Here is an 11,977-nt window from a genome sequence, read left to right as displayed (position 1 = left end):
CCTGGGGTGCCTCCAGCCCATAGTGCTGTTAAGAGCAAAGAGCTTTGAGCTCAGCTTTTGCTTTTACAGAGGCTGACTACTAAGGTGAAGTGCCTGGCTGTGAGTGTAGCTGTGAGTGCAGCAGCTCAGCAGCAACTGACTGACCCCACTGCCATTTAAACAAAGACACGCAGCCCTTACGTGCTCTTTGCACCTCAGTCTCCCAGCAGTTCAGTCGTCCTGGCTCCCTGCGTCTTGGTCCCTACTCAGGTAGTGCCCGTCTGCACAAAGGCAGGTTCGTGCCTATATAGTTACAACAGGAAAAAGAGAGGTAGCCAAAACAAAATGGCACTTTGTTCTAGAAATTCTTACCAGCCACTTCAGCAACATCTTGGATGACATTAATGGAAATAACAGCAAGCTGGAGGACAACACGCTACTCTTCCAACAAAGGGAAGTCCTACTGCCCTGAACTTGGTCATAGGGTACTCGCTTCTGGAAATACAGGCTGTCGCTTGAGACCACCGCTTTACTTTCCTTTCTAATTGACTTTGTGTCGAGGGCAGCCTTTATTGGAAGTAGAATATCAGTGTTATTCAGCTCAGAGAAACATTGGCATTTCTTTTCTCTGCCCTCGTCTGGAAATGTGGCCCTAGAGTAAGTTTAGACAGATAAATGAGGAGTCCCAGCAGCTACCACAAGAGATTGAACATTTATTTCATCATAAAAGTCCAGCAGATAAAACTATATACAGTAATCCATGCACACTGTCCAATTACACAAACATTTAAAATCTGATTAAAACACGGTCTGCACAACAGTGGGACAGCAGGGCAATGCTTTAGTGGGGGACGTAGTCATGTTTGTATTTTGGATGCTGCTTGTAGCCTACTCTCTCCCCAGCAATAAGGCTCTGGATCACCCACTCTTGCGAGACAACAGGCAGCCGTAAAGCTTCTGCACACTTCAAGACACCAGCTGGGCAGGAAAAATCAGTCACCACCACATCATAAACACCCAAAGCAATATCTGCACGGAAGGAAAGACAGGCACCTGTCAGGTGAGAAGAAAATGGATCTCTGCAGCAGCAGAGGAGGGCGTTTCACCACTATGAATCTCCTCCACATCCTCTCATTCCTAGCCAGTGAATTCAAGAGGTGCAAACATACTTTACACTTTCCGAGTAAGAGATTCCCTCTAGCCCAATAGAATGAACAGAAAACCAGCAGCCAACACTACAGGCACGACCAGATCACTAGGTCCTGACCTCAGGCTGCGAGTACCAGGGCCTACATCCCATACAGAGAGGGAGAAGGACAAGGGAGCACAATTTTAGTGGCTTACAGGAGGTCCAGGAGCTACTCTTGCCTGTTTCCCCCTCACCAGAGGCTGGCAGCTGATGGCTTGTGTCCTGAACTGCTGCAGCACCTCCTCTGGCAGATACATCTTCCAGATTACACTCAAGCAGAGCGCTGGTGTCTGCACTTTGCCTTTATGCTTCCAGCCTACCTTGTGAGCCACCAAAAATGCTTTCAAACCATGCTAGGGACCACAGTGGTACAGGATTCCCAACGACTAGGCCTGAGAAACGGGCCAGTGAGTACCTTTGTTGTGAGCACTTGAGTAGTGCTGCTTAACAGATGCTGCTCCCCCCGTCATGAGGATTTCAGACCACAGATCCAGGAAGTTCTGCTGCTGGTCAGAAACCAGGAGAACCTTCAGGTTATGGAATGGGTTTTCTCGTGGATGCCTGCAGAATGAAGAAGAGGAACACAGACTGCTAAGAATGCCCAGCAGTCTCAGACTCTGAGGACCATTATCTACTACTCCTAGTTACCTGACTGGCTCCCATATTGGTTCTTTTAATATCTTGCATACAACGACCTGCTCTCTTACCACCCCTCCTGAAATACTTGGAACAATTATCCTCTGTCTACAGATAGCAGAACAGAGCTGGACAACATTGGTGGGATGTGTGTGCAGCAGCGGAAATCCAAAGTTAGGCTAAGCTCCTCCTCAATCCTGAACCACCGCTGCAGTGCATACCCAAAATGCCTCCACTTGGACAGGGCTGAGCAGGCAGGCGTTAGTCTCCTGCCCAGAAGCCCACAGAGATTTACAAACTGCTTTTGTCCACCCCTCACCTTGCCTGAGGAGCCTGACCCAGCAATTGTTCTCTCGGAACAGACCTACTGGATTAGACTCCATAGAAAACGCAGAAGCTGGCTCCAAAACGTACCAAAGGAAAAGGAAATTGCAGTAGTATTGCTCTCCTTTATCCATTTCTGAGCAATTAGAGAAGTCAGCCAAGTGTGTGGGAAGCCTTGCCTGAATTCCGTCTTCCTCATGAGGAGACTGACATCTTTCTTACTTCCCAGGAGACTTTTTTGTGTATATGGCACTCAAATGTACCTTGGCATTAGAGGTCACTGTAAATCCAAGGAAACAGATGGAAGGGAAAGCATGGGGAGCAGTACTAGGGACACCTTCAGTACTTGTAGTATTCAAGAGCCTCTCAAGCATAACAATTCTGAGTAAATCCTTGGTGTGTGGACTCAGATCACGGTTATGTGGCGCTTACCATTCTAGCAGTTTTTGTTCCTGGAGGCTGTAACCAGCTGGCAAAAGGTAGTTCCGATAATTTTGAAGCTGGTTAGCATGACAGCTATCTTGGACCCAGATATGAGACACACAAGGGATCCCTCTGGCAAGGCACAGCAAGTATTTCCGAGTTCGACAATGCTGGTCCGCAATTAAAAGACACTGATATGCTGCACTGCACTTCAGGGGAAATAAAAAGACATGTAAACAGGAAACAATGCTTGCAAAAAGCCCCAGAAGTTATCCAGCTGCTAAACGCTTCTAAGAAGAAAACAACTGAAACCCCAATTCTCACAGCTATTTATGTGAAAGGTAAATTAGAGAAACCAATTCCAGCATCAGGAGTACCTATAACAATCACCCATTCCAAGCTGCGCAGTTCACAGGCAAAAACTGCCTAGTAGTTTATCATTAACTATCTCTTCCTGTTCAGACAAGAGATAAGATTCATCTTTTATTCTGAGACTCACCAAGTCACCAGAGAAGACCCTGCACCCTCAGGCAAGATGCTCCAAGGACAATTTACCTTCTCTAATAAAAATCTAAATTTAAGTAAAAGTGACACAAAATGAAACTAGTTGTCCAAGTAGATCTGGTAGGTGAAGAGGAAATAGGAGGGTGTACAAAAGATGGGACCAGACTCTCCTCAGTGTTATCCACTAAAAGGACAAGAAGCAACAGGTACAGATTGAAATACAGGGAATTCCATTTACCCCCTTTTTTTTTTTTTTGTTTTTTTTTTTGTTTTAAATTGGGGGTGGTCAAATGTGCAATCAAGCTGCCCAGGGAGGTTGTGGAGTTGCCATCCTTGAGGATACTCAAAACCTGACTGGACAAGGACCTAAGCAATCCACCCTATTCGATCTTGCTTCCAGCAAGAGGGTTGGACAAGGTGATTCCTTCCAATCTCGACTACTCAGTGACTTGCGTTCTAGATCACTGAGTGAGCCCTTACCTGGGTTTCATTGAAGTCTTCCAGGATATAGCCAGCTCCTGCTCGCAGCTGCTGGGCTATGTAATGTTTGTCGTACGGAGTCATCTCTGAAAATTCTACAGCAGAAACAGAAAGTTCAGATTTTGGCTACAATCCATCTGCATATGTCCATACACTCCTCAATCGACACAGCCCTCCTCCCTGTCGCTTTTCTCATGCTGCAATTCATTGCATGAAACAAAGGCAAACTGGAGCAACCCATTCATGCTTTCAAGTCCTGTATTTCCCAGCACGACCCCTTATCTCTCAAAACCTTTCTTCTCCTATTACACCATTCTGAGACTGCTGATTTCACCAATTTTCACACTCTTAACTTGCTAAGCAGTCCTATGCTCACCACTGAGGTTTGCCACATCTCTAGCTATAAATTCTCTAAATCAAAGACTGCACTTTAGATCCTTTCTGCAAAGAATTAAAGAGCAAAAGGGTAAAACAAACGCTCACAGAAATGCCTGATCAGACAGCATCCAGCATTTTTCCTAAAGCCATAGCATCCCACTTGGAAATGCAATGAGTAAGATTTGCCTCACCTTCTTCCTCCTCACTGCTCCCTGTGGGACCATCTGATTGCTTCTGGTGATTGACCAATTTGTCACTGGGTGTTGCCATGGTGAGAAGAAAGGCATAGCCCAAAAAGAGGGTCTTATTTTGGGGCAAGGGTCCATGATGGTCCTCCAGTACTGGGGGATCTACAGCATCTACACCTTCACAGCTGCTTACAAACTCTCCGGCTCTCACAGACCCTGCAGGGAGACAGAAGCACCATGGCCCTCAGAGGTCAAGTGCAGCCCAAAGACCCTGGGTAAGATTTGAGATACGTTCAACTTCAGTTATTTCACTTGCGGGGACAGAGGGAGGCAGGGTTTTGGGTTAGGATTACACTAAGATAGGCAGGGACCTTTTACCCTTCTGGATGCAAAGAATCTTCAAATCAAAACCTGAATGACTAACGGGACAATGTTCAACAGCATCAGCATCCTGAAACAACACTTACTGTTGCAAAGGGTCCCTTTACCAGCCAGGCATTTCAGGACTGACTAAATGGATAAGAAAGGAGAGAGGCAGATCACAGCATTAAGGTCAGAACATTTGTAAAAGGCGGAACTGAAAAGACGGCAGTAAGTATTCAAACTATGCTAAAAATATCTCTGGCTGCTGAATGCGTCCAGTCTCAAACCCTGCAGGCCAAACACGCAATCTCATCTACTTTTTGCTTATGGGAAGTGGAAAGATCAACTACAGAAATACCAGGGAGGAAAACAATAGCTGAATTCAAGTTTAAGAGCAGCAAATAAGGTTCTCACCAGGCTTTATCATTGCTGATTTGCGGCCACGTTTAGCTGGGGATCTCTCATCTTCAGAAGCAACAAGCTTCCTTTTCCCAGATAGCGTGCCTGGTGGGATGCGTGGACTCTCCTGCCCTTTACGAGTGGGAGTTGTGCTGCTGCTGGAAGTGCTAGGAGAGCCAAGGTTACTACGCCGCTTCCGCTTCCCCTCCACAAGATTATCTGTAATATAGCATGCAGAGTTCAGTCACTGGCTGTCACCTAAATCCACAAGCTTTCATCCAACCCGTACAGGGGTGGCTAAACTCAATAATACCTAGAAGGTACACACTGCTACGCTCTGGCAGAGAACAGCAAGCAAAAAACCCCAACTCTCTCGCTTGTATATCTTTCTTCTCAAGCCCTGTACTCTGCCCATCTGTCTCTGTCTTCTTCCCAGTACTGCTGAAGAGCCTGTATGATATCAGCCATCCACCACGCGCACATGAGCACAGCAAACACCCCTGCTGTAGAAGCAGGCCACTCTCCACAAGCCAGTCTGTACCAGTAAGTCTCTGAGCAAGGTGCAAAACAATAAAAGGATCTCTAAGATCCCATTATAAAGTACCGAAAGCACTGCTGAATACCCAGAATGATTTAAACACTGGCAATTCAGGTCAGGAACTAGAAGCACCTCAAAGGAACAAGACGCAGAACAGCACAGCCAGCAGCTCCACAGCACCTCCCCTTACCGAGACTGATGTCAGCTGCTTTGGTCAGGGGGGTGACAGGTTCGTAAGGACCCAGCCCAAACTGCTCCCGCAGCTTATTTCCTTGTTCCAGAGACAGGATAACAGCCATTCGTTTGTACCACTTCCTCTGGCCTTCCTTTTCAATGCAGTAGTATAGCTCTCCAGACTCCTTCCGGTGTCCCTTCACCACACCTGGCAAGACAGCGAGTAACACCCATTAACCAGCTACACCCAGGCTTCTCATCCTCCCGGACAGGCACCCACTTCCCACCGCATTCGGCAACTCAGAAAACCCGGGGATGGAGCTCAAGCACTGCTCTTACCTGCGCTGAAGTACTCATCCTCTGAGAGTGCGGTCACCTCAGTCTCCAGTGGGATAGGATCACAGAGTAAAATATCTTTTCCTAGCACATCACATTCATATCCATCATCAAAGAGTAGCTTGTACTTTCCTGCCCCAACATCTTGAGTAATCATTCCGGAATAGAAGTACCCGTTTGAGGACCACTTTGCTACAACCCTGAGGCCCACAAAGCTGCTCCCAGAGGATGAGTCTGCACAGTCCGAAGGACCAGTCACCCCTTGTAATGGGATTTCTGGAGAGTCACTTCGACGTAAGGCACAGAAGCCAGAAGTGTCAGATTTCTCCCCTCCATCTGGCAGGCGAACTGAACGAGTAAATGATTTCTCCTCAGGCGATGCTATTGTTGAAAGATCCTCCACACCTGTCAGTCCAGCTAAATCTCTGTAGAAAAGAGAAAAGCAGTCCCAGAAGGAAAAAAAAAATATGAGAAAAGCACTCCCAGAAGGATCAGGAAATACAGTTACTAAACAAAGAATACTTGGGCGAGATGCTTGCAGCTGCTATGTGCTATCACCAAAAATTAGCTACTGAAACAGCCAGTACCCCTTTTTCCTCTGCCACATTAAGACAGCAGCTCCCCATTCTCTTCCTGGGCAACAAATGAAAGCTACAGTCTCCTTTTTCCAGGGTACCTTGTTCCTGTTGTTCGAGATGGTGGGCGGCCTCTTCTTCCTCGCCCACGAGGTGTCACAGGTGCTCTGCCACCCTGACGAGTACCAGGCATAGAATCATCCTCTTCCTCACAAGGCAGTGCTCCCGGCTGGCTGACTCTGAGCGGAGATGCTGGCTGACCAGCTCCTTTCCTAGGGCTACAGAATTTACAAGTTAACTGTTCTGAAAAGCAGCCAGCTCATTAGTAACCCCCATTTTCTCTGTAATCTCACTACTGGTCAAGAGGTTTGCCTCATCGCCGCTAAACTGTCAAGAGCTTAGGCAAAGCAACACCTCTCAAGGAAACAAACTACTCCTTACAAAAAACAGATGGGAAAGCAGACCATCCCCTTACTTCTGTTCATCTTGCTAGATCCTTCCCAGAAAATTCTTGGTTTAGGGTGTACCCTACTTCACACTCCACCCAAGCCAGCTCTTCACTTCTGCAAAATAGCTGTTCTTCCTTTCCCAAGGCTCTGCACCTACCTTAATTTTCCTAAGATGCCTCTGCCGACAGGTAAAGCAAACTCTCCAGTGTCTGCCCCACACACTTTCCCTTTGACAGCTCCAGTGCCTCGCCCTGAGCTGCCGCTGCTGCTGTGTGTGGCAGAGTGACCACTGCTTGCTCCACTGTATGTACGGTGGAGGCTTGATGCCTTAGATGAGAAGGAGCTGACATCACCAAGGTCCCCCGAGGTCAGTGACGAGCCCGCTGCAGTTCTAGAGGAGGATGCATCAGTCTCACACTCCTGGCACTCTACTACAGGTTCCTCGGTTTCCTTGAGAGAAAAAAAAAGAGGCTTGTCAAAGGTGATGCACTTGCTAGATGGAAGCTCTACAATCACCAGGCAAAAGTGCAGACAAGTTGAGACCACATTCATGAAACTGAAGACAGCCATGCAGGTGTGAGTCGGGACTGATCAGTGGTGAGCAGCATGTCTCGCTACAGGCCTGTAGCTGCTCTGCATAAATAAGTCACATTAAGAAATCAGTCATCAGGACAGAGCTTGGTTGGCAGCAAATTCATCAGGCTTCGAATGATTCCCACCCTTCAACAGTGTAAGAGCACAACAAATACATGAGACACTAGCAGCCTTTGGTTACTAATAATCCAAGATCAGTTTCAGGCAGCTGGTCATTTGGGGCCATAGAAGTTTATGGATATAAAAATATGTATCTACAAAATAGCAATGTCAAATGTTGGTAGATAAATTGGAAATGGTTATATGATTGTGGTTACACAACCTATGTAAGCATATTCCAGGAAAATTCTCCATTTTACTGTTACAATAAGCAATTTCACGTGCAGTGTCAGGAGTGAAAGTATAACCTTTGCACTGAACTCATTTATCCTTCTGTGTAACTCACTGTAACCACACAGCACAAGACTCCTACATTATTTACCTTTATAGCAGAATAGCGATAACATTTTATTGCTAGCAGGCTGATATGATTACTGTGCAGATCAAATAAGCATTTGTCAGCAATCTTTTGGAACTCCCTGAAGATCTTCCTCCTAATGAATGGACATACACCAACACAAGTGTGCTAACAATTGGCTTGTTTATTTGGGGGGTGGGTGTTAAGTTGCTTTTTGTAGACCTCATATAGAATCTGGTCCATAGGACTCAAAAGAGTGCTGTTAAAAAAAATGACGCTGAGCTGCAAAACAGGCTAAACGACCTTACATGGTTCAATTTTACAGGCAGAAGTGATTTTTGCTAACTAATAGAATTTCTGCCCATTCTGAAATCTGTTCTGACAAAACCCCAAGAATTTTAAGACAGTTGGACGCACATAGTAAAGTCTTTTGTTCAGTTCTTTGGGAAGAAGAAAAAGTCAGCATGTCTTCAGAATACAGCAATGGGCATGAAACGCACCAGCAACAAGTACACAGCTTTCGCCGTGCACTAAATGGTGTACACGTTTGCTCACGAGGAAGTGTTTGTCAACACTCACTTGTTCACTCAACTTCTTTTCTGCAGCCACAACACATTCTCATTCTGATTATTTTTCAGTCAACATATCCGTACATTTAGCCCTGAAAATAGGAACTTACTTCAACTACCTTTCGTTCCACCTCTGCACCATTTACGTAGTAAACATCTGTTATAACACGCGTAACAACAGTGCGCACTTCTCGAATAGTTCTCATGTGGCGATGCTGAACTTGGCCTTTGGGTGGGTGAAGAAGGTTAAACTCCTCCTCTCCCTGTAATAAACAGGATAAATGGAAAACAAAAATAGACCACAATGAAAAGCAAGTCATTTCTGGTTAGACCCATCTCTGCAGTACGGTTTCTTCATATCACCTTCAAGTACTGGGGTAGGGAACCCTTCAGCATCTTGTTACAAATTAGATGCAACAACACAAATGACCCTAAATAAGGGAGAGCTGAACACATTTCGCTGATGTGCTGACAGGTAGAGGAAGGGAAATCACAGGAGTCCAAGAAGGAAACAGCAACTTGCTTAGCATGGCTTCTGATGCTTTTTCTTTCAGTGGACTCTCAGATATAACACACCAGTGTTGCACTGCATATTTACAGCCCTCTTAATCTGTTCCCCAGAGGATGCACTACTCTTAAATCAAGTTTAGAGAAAATTATTTTTCTAGCTCTGTGTTCACAAGAAAATATACAAGCTGTACTGCAAAGCAGTGATTTTTCTTGAGTCTGCAATGCTTTCTGAAATACTAATTCAAATTTATTAATCTTGTTACAACGTTTTTCTGGAGGAGCTCTCCCCTCATGTGCTCATCTGTTGAGACTGGATGGAGTGGCAGAACAAGCTGTCAGAGAAGGCATCAAACCCCACATTTAGAATTTCATGCAACTCCTCTCTCCAATCAATAAAAGTATTTTTTTACAGCGGTAACCACATCTGGATAGAAAAAAAAAAAACACAAACCCCCCCTCCCCCCCACCCAACCAAGCAACCAGAACTTGTCATATTTTTCCAGAAAATTAACATGGAGATGACTACTTCCCAAGCTTACGCTGATCACCGAGTATTGCTACCTCAGCTGCTGAGTACAGTTGACACAGGAAAGCTTGCGACGTTAACACTTTAAAGTGGTCTTTGGGCTTTTTTCAACATAGAAACTACTTCTAGTGAATTTTCTGGCTGAAGGAACACTTTACTGTTCTACAGCAGTAAAATTAAACAGAGGCAGCCTCCATCCCACCTGACTGTGCAGGGAATCCGTGTCCTCTCCAGCGGCGTTCACAAGCTTTTCCCCACTCTCCTCAGTCTGGACATTTGCATCTTGTCGCCCAGGTCTTTGCCCAGACATACTGGTTCCCACATCCACCTGCCTACAGATTTCTTCTGATGTTTGTGTTGCTGTTGTAACCATTGTTGGGGTAAAAAGACAGTCTGCTGTAGTTTGAATCCCTTCATTTTTGGTGTTTGCCCACGTCTCTTGGCTTTCATCAGTTTTAACAGCCTTACTTGGTTTCTTCTGCATTCCTCTCCCCTCTTCCGTCTGAGTGCTTACAATACCAGTCTCCACAGGTTCCCCGTCCTCTGCCCCAGAAAGCTGTTGATGGCAGTCCTGTGGCATCCTCTGAGGAATCAGGACCTGCCCACCACTTTCATCTGCCTTGTGTTGCTGGTACTGCTGAGCACTGGGCTTTTTATGGAATTCAGCATCTTCTTGCATGCCAGGAAAACTGAACAGATTCCCCCTGCAAACCAGTTATATACAAATGAAAATTATTGATTAAAAGAGCAAGACAACCAATGTGCTGTCACTCAAGCAAAAGCACTATAAAAAAAACAAATCACCCTGTCATTCAGCTACTTCAGATTACACAGAATTCTCTGAGTCCCCAGTTATAAAAAAAACTTTGAACATCTCTCAAGTGATGCACATGGTAGCAAGAAGAATGGCTGATGCTTGTAGAGAACCGGGTGCTTTTCAAAACACTAATAAAGCAATCTACGCTCCGCACAGCAAGCACAAACTATGCAACATGCTTCTGGAAGTCATGCCATCTTGAAGTTGCTACAGACTGCTTCAGCACTTGAGGCTTGAAACTGGTAATCACATCTAGTGAGAAGAGGCAGGAGCATAAATACAAATGCTGCCTAATGTCTAATTTGTCTGCCCTGTCAAGATTTGTACCCTGTTATCAGGTACTATATAGGACTGTATACAGAGCCATACTAGAAGTATACATTTACCTTCCCTCATGCACTGGAGGACTTTGAGGAGTGACTATCTTCTGTTCTGTCTATACATCACCCAGCACTGGAACTCCCTATTCATTACAGTCTTCAGTACAACCGTTCAATGCTCTTGAAATACAGGTTACTCTTTCTCCATAGACCAAGACCTCACTGCCCCATCAAAAGACAGAATGGAAAACACTGAAGAAGCGGATTTCTACACCTGGTCCTCCAGCCAGCGCCCTGATCACCATAACATATGCAGCAGTACAGTCCTTTTCAAAGCAACCGGAGACAGCAAAAATTGATGGACTTGGGAGACAATAGCAAGAACAGTAACAAACACAACAGGTCCGAAGATCTTGAAACAGGAGAAAGAAAAGGTAGTTCAGCAGCTCTAAGTATGATCTCAGTTCTCTCAAGCCTCAGGTTTTCCCGAAGCGTGTTAGCCAGCTGGAATCACACAGCTGCTCCGTCAGAAAGGTAACTCCGATTACCATGTGAGATACAAACATACAGTACTTATTATACTTACCCCACTGTCCCCAACCTTCTAAGTCACCCAAAGAATATGACTTAGTGCAATTTCTTTGATGTAGAAAATGCACATGTGCATATAAATCCAACCAGGACTGGCAGGCAAAGACTGTGAGGAGTTACCTAAACGGAGAAGTGGAAAGACCATGACCTCTGGCCTCATCCTCTCGACGAACTTCACAGACACGACTAAACACAGATGATGCTTTCTGGGAGCTAGCAGTGCAGATTTAAAACAAACAAACAAACAAAAAAGCATCAGGGAGTGAGAAAATCCCTTATACAGCAAAACAAAGAGTTCTCTAGCCCCTTGGGAAAGCAACAACTGGTATTGAGCTTGTTGACCTACACAGCCACAGAACGAGTGAGACTGTCAGTCTCAAAGGTCAAGAAACAAGCTGCAATTTCATAAGCATTTCTGTCAGTTCTGCAGACACCCTAACAGCCTAGAGCAATGTAACCATTCCAGAAAATACAGTGTGGAAAACTGCAGTGCCACCTGGACTTTCACCATCCACTACCTCTGGTACCCACCAGGGGACACAGTTAGACCATTTATGGCTTACTTCTCAGGATTTTCATGACACGGCAGAAATATTGGGAATGACAGTCATGAAGCAGACCCTGAGAGGTAAGTTCAACCTATACCTACAAAGGCGAC

General features: G+C 45.5%; 1 protein-coding gene across 7 annotated transcripts in view; it reads right to left on the bottom strand.

The window, feature by feature from the left end:
- Positions 1-672: 672 nt before the first annotated feature.
- TP53BP1 (tumor protein p53 binding protein 1) overlaps positions 673-11,977 on the bottom strand; it is a 34,907-nt gene continuing 23,602 nt past the window's right edge. For 3 of the 7 annotated variants that reach the window (XM_080395424.1, XM_080395427.1, XM_080395428.1), the window contains exons 15-27: positions 11,440-11,532; positions 9,794-10,295; positions 8,666-8,818; positions 7,093-7,385; positions 6,588-6,764; positions 5,915-6,336; positions 5,592-5,783; positions 4,879-5,082; positions 4,105-4,317; positions 3,536-3,630; positions 2,561-2,760; positions 1,584-1,729; positions 673-1,032 (exon numbers count right to left, since the gene is read on the bottom strand). In XM_080395424.1, the coding sequence (XP_080251550.1) occupies positions 821-1,032; positions 1,584-1,729; positions 2,561-2,760; positions 3,536-3,630; positions 4,105-4,317; positions 4,879-5,082; positions 5,592-5,783; positions 5,915-6,336; positions 6,588-6,764; positions 7,093-7,385; positions 8,666-8,818; positions 9,794-10,295; positions 11,440-11,532 (2,902 nt within the window). In that variant the 3' untranslated portion in view covers positions 673-820. Of the gene's footprint in view, positions 1,033-1,583; positions 1,730-2,258; positions 2,409-2,560; positions 2,761-3,535; positions 3,631-4,104; positions 4,318-4,878; positions 5,083-5,591; positions 5,784-5,914; positions 6,337-6,587; positions 6,765-7,092; positions 7,386-8,665; positions 8,819-9,793; positions 10,296-11,439; positions 11,533-11,977 lie in introns of those variants that run through there. The other 4 variants (XM_080395426.1, XM_080395430.1, XM_080395425.1 and 1 more) reach the window with 3 other exon arrangements.

The sequence above is a fragment of the Falco punctatus genome (assembly GCF_963210335.1).
Source record: "Falco punctatus genome assembly, chromosome: 7".
NCBI lineage: Eukaryota > Metazoa > Chordata > Aves > Falconiformes > Falconidae > Falco > Falco punctatus.
Note: the sequence above shows the minus strand (reverse complement) of the source record. Positions and strands in the feature narration are given on the sequence as shown.